This window comes from Pelobates fuscus, chromosome 5 (assembly GCF_036172605.1).
Source record: "Pelobates fuscus isolate aPelFus1 chromosome 5, aPelFus1.pri, whole genome shotgun sequence".
NCBI lineage: Eukaryota > Metazoa > Chordata > Amphibia > Anura > Pelobatidae > Pelobates > Pelobates fuscus.
Window position 1 is genome coordinate 367,254,975 of NC_086321.1, and position 19,665 is coordinate 367,274,639.

A 19,665-nucleotide genomic window follows, 5' to 3' on the forward strand; every position below is an offset into this window, starting at 1 on the left:
ACTGAAAAGGAAGCAGAGAGACATCAATCACAATGTACAACCACACATTACAGCTGCACCCCAAATTTGCCTTTTCTCTATTCAGCTCAAGTCACAGTCCACAGCCTTACCATACTAATGCTGTGATACAATTTAATTTATTTGAAATGGTATAAAAACACAAAACTCTGCACCAGAATGTCAGATAACAAAATAGAACCACATGCAAACGACTGTATTTGAGTCGTCAGTCATTCATACTTCCAATATGCATCATTGCACGACGGTAACATTTTAATTGTGTCACAACCATTCACAGAGCCTTCTGGAGGGAAATGTATTTTTTCCAGGAACACAATGTCTAGCCTGGCTGAAAGCTACTGTACAACAATAAAACAACGAAAAAGGGCATCATCAGAAGGTGAAGTGATGTTCAAAGCTATTTATTAACAGTGTCACTCATTACAGATAGAACACTGTGCTTGTCATATGCTTGCTGTGCCCGGCGACCTTCTGAGGTCAGGCACATTACATTCTGATAAACCAATTCCAGCTGCTGCCCTTTACCACCGATATCAACAATTCACAAAGCAAACGTAGCAAGAGCTGTCTAGAAAACAACAGAATGCTTTATTATGTATTTACACAAAAAGTACTAACACACAAAAAAAAAAATATATATATATATATATATATATATATATATATATATAAAATTAAAATCAGGGAGAGCCAACATGGTAAATTTAAAAAATTAAATGCCTACTACTCCCATGATGCTTTGCTACAATTTAGACTGCCAAGCACCATAGGGGTTGTAGTTCTACATTAATGGAAGAGGGGGACTTTTGTGCATCAACAAATATTACAAAACAACCTGACATTAAAAAGCTCGGAATACAAAATGTATAAGAACATTTTAACACCCCCTCCCCCCCCCCCTTCCCCATCAACAGAACAAACAAAGAAACAAAAGTAAAAAACAAACACGCACACAAACTATTTCTGTAAAACAGATTTGTGCCTCCACCTCTTTACTTTGGGATGCATCTGTGCTGCATTATAGTGTACAGCTCAGCAAACAATCTGTTTGTTTAGATCGCTAGGGCTTCCCTGGGTGTCAGCCAATTAATTCTGGAAAATGTCCAGTATGAGAATTGTAACCTCTCCAACCCCACCATGATCACAAACATGGAATCACAGCAGGGATTGTGAATAGTAATGGGGTTGCCTTGTGCTCCTGGGATTTGTAGTCTTCAGGTAGACTGGCACGTTTACAGTTTGATTATATAACATAACATATAAATAAAGCTGTATTTAATGGAACACTCATTAGCGCTATAGGACAAAATAATAAAATAGAAACAAAGAACGTTAAAACAGCATACCTCCCAACTGTCCCGTATCTCAAGGGACAGTCGTGGTTTGCTCTGTTTTTGTTTTTTTTTCTATGGCAGCACATGCCTCTGGACTGACCAGTCATGGTTTGCTCTGTTTTTGGTTTTTTTTTTTCTATGGCAGCAAATGCCTCTGGACTGACTACTACATTTTTTTTAATGAGGATCCATTCGAATCGTCATCGGGTATTATTAAGGCTGTGGCACGTCTGTAAAGCCTGATTCACGAAAATTGTTAAATAATTTTAGGAAAAGGAGTTGCCTTTCTAAATAGCATGAGTCAATCCGCAGGTTCATTGTTATCCCAACCCACTGTGTAATAATACAATCAATGCTAATTGCACACATATAATGTTATTAGCTACAGGGAGCGTCCTTCGAGTCAGGCTTGGAAAGCTCTGCTTAAACCAGATAGGGGGTTCGATGATGTGACCGATATTTTATTAAAGAATTAACCGTGTATTTTCCAAAGGGCGCACCTAGTGTAGCCTCTGCATCACTGGCATGTCATACATAACGTATGAAATGATATCTATATTAGTGCCTTTGCAATACATTTCTTACCCCTCTGGGCGTTCAAACGAGGGGTTCATTTAATTGTTACAGGATAATTGGTAACATGGGTAAGAATACAGTGTCATTTTGGCTCCTCATCCTCACCCAAACCTAATTTGGTATGAAGAGGTAGCCTGGGTCTGCCGGTGAAATGCCAGCGAGTTATGAATTAACCCCTTAAGGACACATGACAGAAACATTCCGTCACAATTCCATTAGATTTTTGAAGTTGTATCCTTAAGGGGTTAAACTAACAGGGTTATACACTAAAATGGATAATTGACGGGGATTCAAAATGAATTTAAGATTTCAAGTCAAAATGCGCAATCTGAAACCAGAAATGACTTGGAGAAATTGCACAGTTTAGCTTTTTTGCCTAAATGTTGAAACTCCCTTTAACCCCTTAAGGACACATGACATGTGTTACATGTCATGATTCCCTTTTATTCCAGAAGTTTGGTCCTTAAGGGGTTAAAATTCTTAACAAATCTTACTTGAGGCGTTAATAACTCTGTAAATCTCCCCAAAACACAAGGGGTGGTGGGGGGTGGAGGAATGAATTAAAACATCATTACTAAAAAGTCATAATTAGCATTTTTAACAATTGCCAAAACATAACTTTGAAATTTAAAGAGTACGAAATATAAAGTATTCTACTATATAATAATATGCTACATATGCATGAGTATATACAATATACACTACAACAGACACCATTGCATTTTAATTCCTCATGGTTTTCAGCCAAGTGCATTTCACAGAAATCCCACAGTCGCCTACTTGGTAAACACGAGCTCACACTAAGAGATCCTGGGTACCTCGCTACTGGACTATCAGCGAGCCACAGCGTTTATTGACAGCAGAGGAAATTGAAATCTACCTTTTGGGACATTGACCGAAGCAGCGACATAATTGGATATTAGCTTTTCAATCTATATAGAATACACCAGTGCTTCTCAACCTTTTATACCAACTGGTGAAGAACCAGAGGTTCATACAGACATTTGTTCCATGTATCATTCAAATACTTCTACCATTTACAGAGTAGGTTCCGGTCTCTGCTGCCATAGGCCAAAGGTGGAGGAATTCTACAAAGTATATTCTGCTCAAGAAAGCTCATTTCAAGATCATATGACTAAACATAGCACACTTTTTTTTTTGTTTGTTTCCTTCAAAATTACTGTCCAAAAAATAAAACAAACAAGGGATACACGTAGAAAACAATAAAAGCCAATCCAATGGCAGAAGATTGTGAAATATCTTTTTTCATTCAGGATTGATCTGATATCTCCTCTATCTGTTCAATTACAAATGACCTCCTAATATCACTATACATCCTAGTATCAGTAATTAGTATATTGTAAAATTCAGAGATTCATGACAGTGCTAGCCTATCATTGCAACAGACGCTCGCAATTTACACCTGGGGACAGGAATGTCAGCTATAGGGCGTCACTAAAATGATATAAAGATTTCAAAACCCATATTTAAATTGGTCTTTAACCTGGATGTGAACTTGAGATTTATTTGATAAAAAAACAAATCAGTTAAAATCCTTGCCATCCGAGTGCGGTCAAATTCTCAGGATCCTTCACACAGGGCGTTCATGCATTAAAACAGAACTGCAAATTTTGGGTCAAAAATAGTCAGATATTTTAGTGGAGAAATTCTGACAGGCCTCTCGCAGTGTGATGCCAAAAAAAATAGTTCCAACAAGGAAGTTAATGCCATTGTATCCTCAGACTAGGTGCAATATTTTGCAATCATTTGCTTGAATTAATAAGACCAAAAAAAAAAAAAAAAAAAGTCTAGTACGTACTTATTTAATTTAAAGTGGCATTAGATTCCTGCACCCTCTCCATGAAATTTATGAGGCATTTGACAATGAATGTGATGTATTGTATTTCTGCTCATCTATAAAAACTGGCGTTAATAAAAAAGACATCAATATTCCATTCATATCCCAGCAGAGAGTCACTGAAAATTTATTGGCAGAAAAGCCATAATAAGGGTGAGGGCCCAGGGGAGGGAGCCATGTGTCAAACAACTGATTTAATCAGTAGGACTGGAATGGGACTCAATCGGCGCCATTATGTGTTTATTGCAATGTACAAGCAGGCGGCCATGATAGCTAGACAGAGGAAATGCTCCCAGGTTTAGGGTGCTACACAGAAAGGGAGCAGACCAGCCAACTGCTGATATAGTTGGTGTGATGCACAAACATTGTGCTAGAAGGCACCGCCACATTGTGGGTGCAGAACACAACAAAAACAAAAAAACAGACAAGATGATGATGACATCAAAACAAACAAGGAGAAGCCAGGCAGCTGGTGTGTAGCCATGATGTGGTGGTATAATGAATGGAGAGGGTGACAAGCCGGGTGTATAATGAATGGAGAGGGTGACAGGCTGGGTGTATAATGAATGGAGAGGGTGACAGGCTGGGTGTATAATGAATGGAGAGGGTGACAGGCTGGGTGTATAATGAATGGAGAGGGTGACAGGCTGGGTGTATAATGAATGGAGAGGGTGACAGGCTGGGTGTATAATGAATGGAGAGGGTGACAGGCTGGGTGTATAATGAATGGAGAGGGTGACAGGGTGGGTGTATAATAAATGGAGAGGGTGACAGGCCGGGTGTATAATGAATGGAGAGGGTGACAGGCCGGGTGTATAATGAATGGAGAGGGTGACAGGCCGGGTGTATAATGAATGGAGAGGGTGACAGGCCGGGTGTATAATGAATGGAGAGGGTGACAGGCTGGGTGTATAATGAATGGAGAGGGTGACAGGCTGGGTGTATAATGAATGGAGAGGGTGACAGGCTGGGTGTATAATGAATGGAGAGGGTGACAGGCCGGGTGTATAATGAATGGAGAGGGTGACAGGCTGGGTGTATAATGAATGGAGAGGGTGACAGGCTGGGTGTATAATGAATGGGGAGGGTGACAGGCTGGGTGTATAATGAATGGAGAGGGTGACAGGCTGGGTGTATAATGAATGGAGAGGGTGACAGGCTGGGTGTATAATGAATGGGGAGGGTGACAGGCTGGGTGTATAATGAATGGAGAGGGTGACAGGCTGGGTGTATAATGAATGGAGAGGGTGACAGGCTGGGTGTATAATGAATGGGGAGGGTGACAGGCTGGGTGTATAATGAATGGAGAGGGTGACAGGCTGGGTGTATAATGAATGGAGAGGGTGACAGGCTGGGTGTATAATGAATGGAGAGAGTGACAGGCTGGGTGTATAATGAATGGAGAGGGTGACAGGCTGGGTGTATAATGAATGGAGAGGGTGACAGGTTGGTTGTATAATGTAGCAGACACACCCAAGGCTCAGAGCTCCCAGTACTATTATACAGTTCTTACCTCCAGCCTTGTGTTTTCATGGGTTTTACTTTGGCCTCTGTGAGCTCCCAGTTACCTAGTTTCAGTGGCCGAGAGGAGGAGCAGTGAGCCAGCTACGCGACTACTGGGTCTTCCACCCGCGCGCATCTCAGAGTCCCGCCCTTCTTAATGTGCGTTCCGCGTCTAAAGCCACGATCTCCTTACTGTGATCTCCGCGCTTCTCATCGAGAGCCACGCCCTCCTCACTGTACGTTCCGCGCTTCTCATTTAGAGCCACGCCCTGCTTACTGTACCCGCGCTTCTCATTTAGAGACACGCCTCCCTCACTGTACGGTCCGCGCTCCTCATATAGAGCCATGCCTTGGCTTACACCGATTCCTATTACCAACTGCATTCCCTGTTACCCTGCCAACAAAACCATACAGCCCCCTTTGATGAGATACAGGCCCCATTTCGTGCTCCTGTTACACATGTATCCTCTGCATGGGGGCCACAATCTTACCCTCCTGCTGGGTAAAACACCTGGCCCAAATTCGTGGGTTCCAGTCTCTTTCTTGTAAAATAAGTTACAGACATAATGACATTATCATGCACTGTATTGGTAATTAATTGAACTAAATTATTAACCCAATTATTCAGTGATGGTTAGAAAGCCTAAAATATCCTGTGATCAGTTACTTAGCAGAACCTTCTACAAGGTAAGGCCAATTAAACGCTTAAATTATTTGGTCTCAGTCTCAAAATAATTTTGTGTAGCCAGCTGTAGTGGTTATGGTGCCCAGAGTAAGTTGGCAAACTATTTAAGAATGGTTTGACTACTTACCCTGGTGCCAGTCACCACCTCTCCAGGTAAGATCTGCAGAGAAAGGCCCTGTTGTCCATGACCGGCTCGTTGGCGGATAGCACCAACTTATCACTCTTGGAGAGTGTCACCATAACCACTACAGCATGCTGTAGTTATGATTCGAGTGTTCCTTTAACCCCTTAAGGACCAAACTTCTGGAATAAAAGGGAATCATGACATGCCACACATGTCATGTGTCCTTAAGGGGTTAAAGGATCACTATAGGGTTAGGAACACAAACATGTATTCTTGACCCTATAGTGTTTAACCCACCATTTAGGTGGCTTGCCTCCACTTAGCCCCCCTATAAAACTTTAAAACTCTCCTTATTTCCAGCACCGCGCAGGTCCGCCGGCACTGGCTCCGCCCCCTTTGTGATATCAAAATGGCCGATTTTTAGCCAATCCAGTGCTTTCCAATGGGGAAAGCATTGGGTTGGCTAAAATAGGCATGGGGCGGGGCCAATGTCGTTTTGGCCAATCAGGACCTCCTGATTGAATCAATGCATGTGTCTCCATGCAGAATTTGGGGACGCTGAACGGCAGCGCTGCTTACTGTGTCCCTGAAAAAAGGCAATATTTACATGAAAATGCCTGAAGGGAGCTATTATACTCACCAGAACAACTATATTGAGCTGTAGTTGTTCTGGTAACTATAATGTCTCTTTAAAACCGTCCCGAGAATTAAGGAAAATTTTGTGTTAAAAATACTTGGAATTCCACTGTGAGCCAACACTGGCCTATCATGAAAGTGGTTAATTATTACTGACCCGATAACACCGTGGTTGAAGGACTCCCATGTCAGGTAATTTTAGCTGTTGACATCGAACACGTTATTAACATGATCTACTTATATGGTATTATCTGTTACTGACAGATCAGAAGCTTCAGTGTTGGGATAAGTTATTACCAAGAAAATTAAAATCATTACATAATTTCATTTCAATAAACTTTATATTCAAGGCATTTCGCGGAGTTGGACCTTCTTCCCATTATCGATCACATAAAACATTTTAATCCATCTGACATACGGTGAGCGAGAGATAAATTTAATAGCACACCCATGGCTCCAATTCTTAGTTGTAAAAATATGTTGTCCTTCCCAGGGGTCAGAAAGGGTTACTATTCAAACCTTGCTCTAGATTGTATTACAAGAGCTAATCTTAAAACATTGCCACACATCCCAAGTGTCCCTATTTAAGATGGACAGTCCCTATTTTGGGTCCCCAATCGCTCTCTGTCCCTCTTTTCAAGAAGTTCAATATTGTTGGCATGTCTGTAACAGACCTTTAGAGCCATAATACATTAATAGGTTTTTAAACGACAATATATATATGTAGAAATCAATTTCTGTAAATAAGATACATTGCTCTATTAGAAGTCACCTAAAATGTCTCAGAACAGCCCCACCCCTGGCCTACCCCCAAAGTTGAAGTGTCCCTCTTTGTCCATTTGAAATTTTGGGAGGTATGAATTGTTATTTACTAACCAGTGATATGCTGATCTCTAATTAGAGAATCTACGCCTTTTGTGTCATAATGACTGTGCATGTATAACCATTTTGGGGCCTTGTCTAGGCTAATCTCGCTGATAGAGCAATCCTGATGACACCGCAGGAGGCAAAGAATGTATAATAAATACATGAATTGGGCGGTCATTTTCACATTATACATAGGATTGTTAAAATAGTTTTCTCCATGAAGTGACATCAGGTCAAGTGAAGTCATGCATTTTAAGTCACTCATTCCTAAACCACTCCACTCACAGACCCAGCAGCACACCATTTAGAGGTATTCCTATTTTGTAGCGAAGAGATTGCGAATATGGAACTACTGAACTCTAAATAATAATAATAAAAATAATAAACTCCTTCGGCCAGTTTAAGGAATATGATTTAACCCTTTTGTGTCCGGGAAGGTGCACACATAAACGGTCCCCATTGGCAGTTAGATTGGGGGATGGCCAATAGTCCCCCAGCTCTTGTCGAGATATGTAGACTGGCAAAGCATCCTGGTTGTTGCAGGTGTAAATGTTGGCCATCCTTGATAGATTTACAGGTCTCTTTATACACAACACAAATTGAGATCAGAATAGTTTTTAAACAGTTTAAAATCCCTACTTCTCATTTAGCTCTACAGATCTTTCTCCGTGATTCCACAACAAAATTCTCCCCCCAGATGTCAGAACAGCTATTGAACTGTTAGCTTCAGTTGCTCGATCAGCAGTCCCTACCCTGGCTTTCAAGCCGTTCGTTCCCTTTCCTGACCTCCGCTTGTGGCAGGATTTGCCTTAGCAGAAAGTGCTATTGTTTGCTAAGTATGAGCTAATGAAAGATCTCTGACAGGCAGTGCCCTGTGTGTATTCTAAGGAGCTCCGTGACAGAGCCTGGGAAGACAATAGCAGGCTCTCCTGCTTGACACAGGGTCAGGAGATGTTTGGTAATTATCTAACTGATCAAAGACTCCTTATATTGGAGCTTGGCAACTGAAGCACAAGGGCCCAGACCTAAGGAGCGCAGGATCGGGGCTGCCTTCGGTGCAAAATAATGGATTTAACGAATAACATGTCCGATCTAGACACACAGTTCACTAAAAGGAGAATTCAAAGTGATTCGTACATTTTAGGCGAAGTGAAAGCATAGCTGACTTAGAAAGCAACTCTAGTTGCTATTCTGCCTCAAATTTCAAATTCACTTTCAATTCTCACTTTCGTAATTAACCCTGCGAATTGCAACAAATGAACAGTTTGAGACTAGTACAGGAGTCTGCAGCCAGTGACCGTTGATGCCAGTGACCAGAGATAACCAGCACCAACATTCTTTCCAAGACTCGTCTCTCTTCCACATATGGTAGAACAGCAGCCATGTATATAGCATTCATATGCTGCAGGATAAATACAAATTGTGCAGCAAATGTTCAAGAAAGCTTGGTGGACCTGGCAAAGTTTTTTATAACCTGAGAACGATTTCTGTGGCACGCAAGGGTTAAACAATTTACACTTATTCCCATTACCACGCCTTTCATTAAAAACCAAAATGTGTCAAGCACACAACATCCTACAATCCTACACATATGACTGTGCAACAGTATTCAATCATGACCCAAGCCTCTCTAGTGTCAGAATGCAGGAGACTGGTGTTAGCGCCACCGGGTGGATGCTTTGTTGTACTGCTGCTGTTAGAAAAAACAAAAACATTTTTTTGCATGCGGAGACTCAGAGTGAATCATTTATTTTATCAGATTAGTGATGTTATTCACACCGAGTTATGCTCTGAAAATAAACATGTCAACAGGTAGCTTGTAAAATATGTAACATCTCTTTGTGAAAACCAGTTGTCCATTTATACTCAGTCAATTAGATTACTGTTTTTTTAAATGAAACTATTACAATTTGCAATGTATCCAGAGAAACAGTGATAGATTGCACAGTGTCATACAATGGAAAAAACAAGTGTGATCAGGAGTGACACATTACCTCCCACAGAATGGGTGAATCACTGTTCTGAATAGGGTTTGCAGGCTTGTAAATAATCAATTTGTATGGAGATATATTGAGATAGTCTTTAACCCCACAGGGACAGAGGTCACAACTGCAGACCTCAGAAGGTTAAAGCCAATTTCTTAAGAGTCTTTAAATCATCTTAGGTACTAAATTGCTCAATCCTACTAGTATTACCCAATTCTAACTGAAAGGGGGGAAGCTTGAAATGCTATGGGTGGCTACAATGTTCCAAACACCCTTATTATTCATGTTAAAAAAAAAAAAATCTTGGATGGAAAGTCTTGGCACCTCAGATGACTGGACTACATTTCCCGTGATGCTCAGTCAGCCCTTTGAGATGTCAAGGTAGCCAACAATGTAAAACTCACAGCTGGTCACAATCCCTGTAGGGAGGGCAGGATTTGCATTATAGATATAAGCACAAGTCTGTTTTCACCAGATACCGACCCCCTGTGGGAGTCACAACAGTTCTGTTTGCTCTCAAATAACCTCAAGCATGGCACAAGAGATAACATCCTCTCTCCCCCCCCCCCCCCCCATACACCACATTCCACTGGCATCCAGGGCACAAAGCACCCACATGATCCCCATAAAGAACAATGTGCCAATAGCAGGGAGACATTCTCAGGTAGGAGCACAGAGTGAGCTACTGGAAGCCAGCTATGCATGGTCTGTGTGTGTACACAGGATTAAAAGGTAGATTGGTACACACATAGCTGGCATCAGTACAGAGTGAGCCATTCTCTGCCAAGCCCAGCCTTATACAAACTGCTCTTTTTAGAAGCCATTGTCTTGCACTCAGAAACCCTCTTAAAGCCACAGGTTCCTGAGATCTTGGTAAGAACTGAACATGTTTAGGAAGTGAACCCAGACATGTTCCCTCAATGAGAAACCAGACATGTGAGACCCCCAAAGAGACAGCATGGGTGGCGTTCTGTGACCATTCAAAGTCAGGCTTCAATACAGGCAACAGGTGGGGAGTCTTACCTCCAAAATCTGTACATAGCTGGCAGGAAACCAGCCTCTGACCCCATCCTTCTCTCCTTCACACCAGCCTCCATCCAACACCTGCAGGACATTAATTACCTCCCCGGCTTCAAACTTCAGACCTTGTTGGTGTTGGTCCCCAGAGAAGGCATACAGAGTTTTACACAGGGATCCAGACATGACAATGGGAGTCCAGGGAGAGAAGCCCCCTCTCCTTCTCTCTAAACACAGATCAGCTGTCAGGGGAGCTGCTCTTACGCAGGTGCTGGGCTTTAATCCTTCATGATCTCCTGAGCAGGTAGCGGAGTTCCAAGAGAGGACTTGGTAGCAGACACAGCTGGGAGGGTGATGTGTGTGAAAATACTAAACATTAGTGCAGAGCAGTGAGTGAGTACAGCACAGCCCACAGCAGGCAGGCAGCACATATGGGGGTGTGTTCTTCCAGTGTTTGTCACTATACATATTACTGGCTGCTTCTTATGTAACCACAGTGGGATACTGTGTATCACATGGGGGGGGGGTGATACTGTGTATCACATGGGGGGGGGGGGGATACTGTGTATCACATGGGGGGGGGGATACTGTGTATCACATGGGGGGGGGGATACTGTGTATCACATGGGGGGGGGGATACTGTGTATCACATGGGGGGGGATACTGTGTATCACATGGGGGGGGATACTGTGTATCACATGGGGGGGATACTGTGTATCACATGGGGGGGATACTGTGTATCACATGGGGGGGATACTGTGTATCACATGGGGGGGATACTGTGTATCACATGGGGGGGATACTGTGTATCACATGGGGGGATACTGTGTATCACATGGGGGGGATACTGTGTATCACATGGGGGGGATACTGTGTATCACATGGGGGGGATACTGTGTATCACATGGGGGGGATACTGTGTATCACATGGGGGGATACTGTGTATCACATGGGGGGATACTGTGTATCACATGGGGGGGATACTGTGTATCACATGGGGGGGATACTGTGTATCACATGGGGGGGATACTGTGTATCACATGGGGGGGATACTGTGTATCACATGGGGGGGATACTGTGTATCACATGGGGGGGATACTGTGTATCACATGGGGGGGGATACTGTGTATCACATGGGGGGATATTGTGTATCTCTGGGGGGAAACCGTGTATCATTATCCCCCCCTAAAAAAAAATTACCCCCCCATGTGATACACAGTATCCCCCCCATGTGATACACAGTATCCCCCCATGTGATACACAGTATCCCCCCATGTGATACACAGTATCCCCCCATGTGATACACAGTATCCCCCCCATGTGATACACAGTATCCCCCCATGTGATACACAGTATCCCCCCATGTGATACACAGTATCCCCCCCATGTGATACACAGTATCCCCCCCATGTGATACACAGTATCCCCCCATGTGATACACAGTATCCCCCCCATGTGATACACAGTATCCCCCCATGTGATACACAGTATCCCCCCATGTGATACACAGTATCCCCCATGTGATACACAGTATCCCCCCCATGTGATACACAGTATCCCCCCCATGTGATACACAGTATCCCCCCCATGTGATACACAGTATCCCCCCCATGTGATACACAGTATCCCCCCCATGTGATACACAGTATCCCCCATGTGATACACAGTATCCCCCCCATGTGATACACAGTATCCCCCCCCATGTGATACACAGTATCCCCCCCCATGTGATACACAGTATCCCCCCATGTGATACACAGTATCCCCCCCATGTGATACACAGTATCCCCCCCATGTGATACACAGTATCCCCCCCCATGTGATACACAGTATCCCCCCCATGTGATACACAGTATCCCCCCATGTGATACACAGTATCCCCCCCATGTGATACACAGTATCCCCCCCATGTGATACACAGTATCCCCCCCATGTGATACACAGTATCCCCCCCATGTGATACACAGTATCCCCCCATGTGATATACAGTATCCCCCCATGTGATACACAGTATCCCCCCCATGTGATACACAGTATCCCCCCATGTGATACACAGTATCCTCCCATGTGATACACAGTATCCCCCCCATGTGATACACAGTATCCCCCCCATGTGATACACAGTATCCCCCCATGTGATACACAGTATCCCCCCCATGTGATACACAGTATCCCCCCCATGTGATACACAGTATCCCCCCCATGTGATACACAGTATCCCCCCCATGTGATACACAGTATCCCCCCCATGTGATACACAGTATCCCCCCCATGTGATACACAGTATCCCCCCCCATGTGATACACAGTATCCCCCCCATGTGATACACAGTATCCCCCCCATGTGATACACAGTATCCCCCCATGTGATACACAGTATCCCCCCCATGTGATACACAGTATCCCCCCCCATGTGATACACAGTATCCCCCCCATGTGATACACAGTATCCCCCCCATGTGATACACAGTATCCCCCCATGTGATACACAGTATCCCCCCCCATGTGATACACAGTATCCCCCCATGTGATACACAGTATCCCCCCCATGTGATACACAGTATCCCCCCATGTGATACACAGTATCCCCCCATGTGATACACAGTATCCCCCCATGTGATACACAGTATCCCCCCATGTGATACACAGTATCCCCCCATGTGATACACAGTACCCCCCCCCATGTGATACACAGTATCCCCCCCCATGTGATACACAGTATCCCCCCCCATGTGATACACAGTATCCCCCCCATGTGATACACAGTATCCCCCCCCATGTGATACACAGTATCCCCCCATGTGGGGGGGTGAGGGGGGAAATACTGTGCATAATTAGGGAGATATAGATATTGTGTATCACTCGGGAGACGGTGATAATTGGGGAGAGGGTGATATTGTGTATCGGGGGGATACTGTGTATCATTGGGGAGAGTGGGGTACTGTGTGTCGCTGGGGAGGATACAGTGTATACTGTGTATCATGGGGGTGTGTATCACTGGGGGGGGGATACTGTGTATCACTTGGAGGGATACTGTGTATCATTGGGGTGTGTATCACTGATCACTGGGGAGGGGTACTGCGTATCACTGGGGTGGATACTGCATATCACTGGGGGGATACTGTGTATCCCTGGGGGGTGCTGTGCATATATAACATATAATATAATCTGAGTATATAGCATGATGTCTCTATAATCCAGTCAGCATATAGCATTGTGTCTATATAATATAATCTGTGTATATAGCATGGTGTCTATATAATATGATCTGTGTATATAGCATGGTGTCTATATAATATGATCTGTGTATATAGCATGGTGTCTATATAATATGATCTGTGTATATAGCATGGTGTCTATATAATATGATCTGTGTATATAGCATGGTGTCTATATAATATGATCTGTGTATATAGCATGGTGTCTATATAATATAATCTGTGTATATAGCATGGTGTCTGTATAATATAATCTGTGTATATAGCATGGTGTCTGTATAATATTATCTGTGTATATAGCATGGTGTCTGTATAATATTATCTGTGTATATAGCATGGTGTCTGTATAATATTATCTGTGTATATAGCATGGTGTCTGTATAATATTATCTGTGTATATAGCATGGTGTCTGTATAATATAATCTGTGTATATAGCATGGTGTCTGTATAATATTATCTGTGTATATAGCATGGTGTCTGTATAATATAATCTGTGTATATAGCATGGTGTCTGTATAATATAATCTGTGTATATAGCATGGTGTCTGTATAATATAATCTGTGTATATAGCATGGTGTCTGTATAATATAATCTGTATATATAGCATGGTGTCTGTATAATATAATCTGTGTATATAGCATGGTGTCTGTATAATATAATCTGTGTATATAGCATGGTGTCTGTATAATATTATAGTATGTAACTGGGATCTGAATGATATAGCCAGTATGTAACTGGGGGTCTGTGTGATGGTCCGTATGTAACTGGGGGTCTGTGTGATGGTCCGTATGTAACCGGGGGTCTGTACGATATAGTCAGTATGTAACTGGGGGGTCTGTACGATATGGTCAGTATGTAACTGGGGGGTCTGTACGATATGGTCAGTATGTAACCGGGGTTCTGTATGATATGGTCTGTATGATATGGTCTGTATGTAAATGGGGTTCTGTATAACATGGTCAGTATGTAAATGGGGTTCTGTATAACATGGTCAGTATGTAAATGGGGTTCTGTATGATATGGTAAGTATGTAACTGGGGGTCTGTACAATATGGTCCGTATGTAACTGGGGGGGCTGTATGATATGGTCCGTATGTAACTGGGGGGGCTGTATAATATGGTCCGTATGTAACTGGGGGGCGGGGCTGTATAATATGGTCAGTATGTAACTGGGGTGGGTATACGATATGGTCAGTATGATATGGTCAGTATGTAACTGGGGGTCTATATGATATAGTCAGTATGTAACTGGATGTCTGTACGATATGGTCAGTATGTAACTGGGGGGTCTGTATGATATGGTCAGTATGTAACTGGGGGGTCTGTATGATATGGTCAGTATGTAACTGGGGGGTCTGTATGATATGGTCAGTATGTAACTGGGGGGTCTGTATGATATAGTCAGTATGTAACTGGGGGTCTGTACGATATGGTCAGTACATAACTAGGGGTCTGTATGACATGGTCAGTATGTAACTGGGGGTCTGTATAATATAGTCAGTATGATATGGCCAGTATGTAACTGGGGGTCTGTATGATATAATCAGAATGTAACTGGGGGTCTGTATGATATAATCAATATGTAACTGGATGTCTGTACGATATGGTCAGTATGTAACTGGGGGTCTGTATGATATGGTCAGCATGTAACTGGGGGTCTGTATGATATGGTCAGCATGTAACTGGGGGTCTGTATGATATGGTCAGTACGATCTGGTCAGTATGTAACTGGGGGGGGCTGTACAATATGGTCAGTGTTAAGGTAACCCAGGGATAAAAGGGGTTAAAACCGTATAAGACGCTCCTTTTCCGAATACGAAGGCAACTACCGATCACTCCAATCAGCCGAACAGGAACCATTCGAATCATATACCCTTCAAACATCCGAAAGAGAATCACCATACGAATAAATCCCCCCAAGTACGATACAAAGCTCTGTATTGAGGGAAAACTGGGACACATATCGTACATTAGCCAATCACAGAGTTGAAGACATAACCACTCCTCTTTTACTGTATAGGACCCTCCTCTCTGTACCTAGAGATAATTGGGAAGTAACTCAATTATCTCCGAGGACAGAGGCCAAACTCCATTTTATACAGAATAGTGAAAATACATAAAAATACATAATACAAGAACTTCCGAACACAATAGATACATTCCACACATCCCCAGATAGCTTGGATCTGAGCGCACATTATTACCGAATGGTGCTCAGATCCTATACACACAGTTAAATCGCCATGAAGTCAAAATCTTTCACATAGTCTTTCGTTAATACGAATGGGCTCCATGGCACAGCTATCTGGGATAAGTCTAATCGTGAAAAGAAACTACCGAACGGACCGGCGTTCGTAGGCTGTAAAAATAGAAGAAGGGAGGTCGGCGGCTTTCAGCGCTGTTCGTGAGAAACAGTGTCCGTTTTTAGTTCCATTAAATCATCGACAAACACCGCTGAGCATTCGTATGTCCAAGATGGCCGCCGCCTCATGGTCGGCATACGAACGACGACCACCCAGTCGGCATTCGAAAATTAGGAAGTGTCTGCGGTTAACCACAACATTCTAATGAGGCCAATAGGTTAACCAGCAGCACAGTTCCATGCTGGGTGGCCGGCCATTCGGTAAATTGTTCGGTAAAACAGAAACAAGCATGGGGACCGTACGGACAGGGAAATAGCCGAACAAACAGACAAATGAGGGAACAATAAAAGTATTTCACAGGCAGTTGGTTCTGTCACATGGCTCCCTCCGTGTGGGACACTCCGGCAGACCTGGCTTGATCCTTTTCGGGTCAACTTGGGGATGACCGGAACTAGGAGGCCGGAGTGATGTCTGTTTGTCGGGACAGCCCATCAGCATTTCCATTTTGCCTACCGGGTCTATAACTGATAGTAAAATTGTACGGTTGCAGGGCTAAGCTCCATCTCAGCAACCTGCCATTGTCTCCTAAGACCCGGTTAAGCCAGACCAATGGATTGTGGTCAGTCACAAGTGAAAATTTCTGTCCATACAGGTAGGGGTTTAACTTTTTGAGGGCCCAGACCAGGGCCAAGCACTCCTTCTCCACTGCTGCATAACTTACTTCTCGAGGTAATAACTTTCTGCTCAGGTATGCGACAGGCTGCTCTCCTCCATCCTCCACGACTTGGCTCAGCACAGCCCCCAGTCCAAACATGGAAGTGTCTGTGTGGACAAGAAAAAGTTTGTTAGGTATTGGGGCAGCCAAGACAGGGGTATTAACAAGTACTTGCTTCAATGCTTTAAACACGGCTTCACAAGCTGGAGACCACAGGACCTGCTTAGGTAAATTATTTTTAGTCAGGTCCGTCACGGGGTTGGCGACAGCGATATAGTCGGGGACAAAACTTGTATAGTACCCTGAAGTCCCCAAGAAGGCTAGTGTAACGGACCGTTTCACTTACAAGAGGATAAAACCCAGTTTAGGCGATAATCCCCTTTCCAGATGCACAGGCAGCTACTGCAAACACCATTCTCCTGACTGGAACCACACGAACACTGGAACAGCTGAACAAGAAAAGCAGACATCGGCTTACACTCTTGGCAGTCAGCATACAATCCCATTCCCCCAAAGACCGAGACGACACATCGCTTTGAGGGTTAAGCAAGACTCTAGACTGGGACACCCAGTCTGGCTTTTATTACCAACAAGTACATACAGGACACTCCCAGGGGGAGGATGAAATTAACCAATCACATGGATGTACCTCCCACACATTTCCTCCCCTTAGATTAACACTTAACACAATTATACTGTACACCTTTTTCTCCAATTCCTGGATGTACCCCAAATACCTATGCTACACCTCCAAAACAGGTATCCCCTGATAGCCCTTATTCAGGGGGACAACATATGCAAGAATCAGCCCATTCGGATAAATGGTTCGGGAGTTATGGGACTTTAAAGTATTGACCGACCGCATGGGTAAAGTATCCGAAAACAGTTCCATGCATTTTGGCCCTGCGGTCGGTCACAAACAGGTGAATGAAACATACGAATTACTTGGGTTATAGAGACTAAGGGGGATTCGCATGAATCCCCTAGTTCGTATGTTTCTTTCTACCGAACGGCGGGTCATTCGGTAGTTTCTATACGAATTCCTGGAAGTCTGGAGGTCTCAGCGGTGTTTGCCTAGTCGAGTGTCCGATTTCAGTTCCAGACACTCGACGGCAAAACACCGCTGTTCGGCAGTTAAAGATGGCCGCCGCCACGTGGTTGTTTCCTGAATGGCGGCCACCCAGAGGACACAGAACACATTACATGATTGCCAATTACCCGTTTGCAACATTGTTGCAAACGGTAATTGGAGGCACACTTAATCCTGGGTGGTCTGGTTGTTCGGTAGTTTCCTCAATACAATGAATGGAGTGATTCTACCGAACAATCAGATGAAGGCTGCATATATATATATAACCCAGGTTAACTGCATACATACATACATATACAATATACAGGCAGTACAATAGGATATGCTTCACAGTCTTAAAGGGACAGTAGTCCCAAAATGTCCATTGCTGATTTTAAAGGGCCAGTAGCAGCAATATAAATTAGTACATGCCCAAATATAGTCTTTAAAGTGCAATATGTCCAGGGGCCATAGTCAGCGGGCAGGAGGCTAGCAGCCAGGCCTCTCCAGTTCACAGTGGCGAAGCTGGTTTCGCCACAGCTAGTACCTGGGTCTTAGTGAGGGGTGTGGGCCAGTAAGCTAACGCCTCTCCTTGGCTGGCTCTGGTCTCTGGCTCCCACATCCCACTCTGTGTCCCTTGTACTGTACCTCAGCCATGCCTAGATGGCACTTATCTGTCTTCAAGGTCAGGCCTGTGGCCCAATCTTGTCCAGAACTACCTCTACATGCACCAAGTGCTCCTCCCAAGACCCACTGTAGATCGCAATGTCATCCAGGTATGCACAAGCAAAATCCTGGAAGCCATCGAGAAGCCTATCCACCATACGCTGGAAGGTAGCCGGGGCATTTTTCATCCCGAATGGCATGACCCTAAATTGGTACAGGCCAAATGGGGTGACAAATGCCGACTTGGGGATAGCATCCTCTGCCAGGGGAATCTGCCAATAGCCCTTACACAGGTCTATGGTAGTGAGATAGCGTCCCCTAGCTATGCAATCTAGCAGTTCGTCTACCCTGGGCATCGGTAGGCATCAGTGGTGGTCTTTTCGTTTAGTCGCCTGTAGTCCACACACAACCGGGTGGTCCCATCTTTCTTAGGCACCAGGACTACAGGCGAGGCCCACGGGCTGTCAGCGGGCTCAATGACTCCTAACTGGGTCATCTCCTGTATTTCCTTCCGCATTCCTTCTCGGACTGCTTCAGGGATATGGTAAGGGGGCTCTCGCAAGGTTGTCTGTCCAGGGGTCTCTACCCTGTGCACAGCTAGGGTTGTATAGCCTGGTTCTTGGGAGAAAGTTGCCTGTTTCTGCCACAGAAGCCTCTTAGCCTGTCCCATCTCAGTGATCCTTTTATCTGCACAGCTGGCAATGACATAAGTAGTATTACATACCTGGGCTACTACTTTGTATGGGCCCTGCCAAGATGCTTGCATCTTGTCAGTCTTCACCAGCTTGAGCACTAGGACCTTCTGCCCAACCTGGAAGACACGCTGTCAGGCACCCCGATCGTACCCCCCTGGGCCGCCTGGAGATTCTCTCTCACCATCAGAGACAGTTGCTCCATGCTGTCCCTGAGTTCCAGAACATATGGCACTATGGGAGTCGCCTCCTGCTCTGTCTCTCCCTCCCAGTGTCCACTAATGAGATCCAGGGGTCCGCGGACCCTTCTCCCATAGAGTAACTCGAAGGGAGAG

The 19,665-nt window shown here is 44.2% G+C and overlaps 1 protein-coding gene across 3 annotated transcripts in view; it reads right to left on the reverse strand.

Moving 5' to 3' along the window:
• The window catches only part of GAS7 (growth arrest specific 7), a 237,151-nt gene extending 226,101 nt beyond the window's left edge, over positions 1 to 11,050 (reverse strand). For 2 of the 3 annotated variants that reach the window (XR_010090911.1, XM_063456088.1), the window contains exon 1: positions 10,613 to 11,049. Coding sequence is in view for 2 of the 3 variants with exons in the window: in XM_063456088.1 (XP_063312158.1) it covers positions 10,613 to 10,792 (180 nt within the window). In the remaining variant the exon portion in view is untranslated. Of the gene's footprint in view, positions 1 to 10,612 lie in introns of all 3 variants that reach the window. The other variant, XM_063456089.1, reaches the window with a different exon arrangement.
• Positions 11,051 to 19,665: the final 8,615 nt, after the last annotated feature.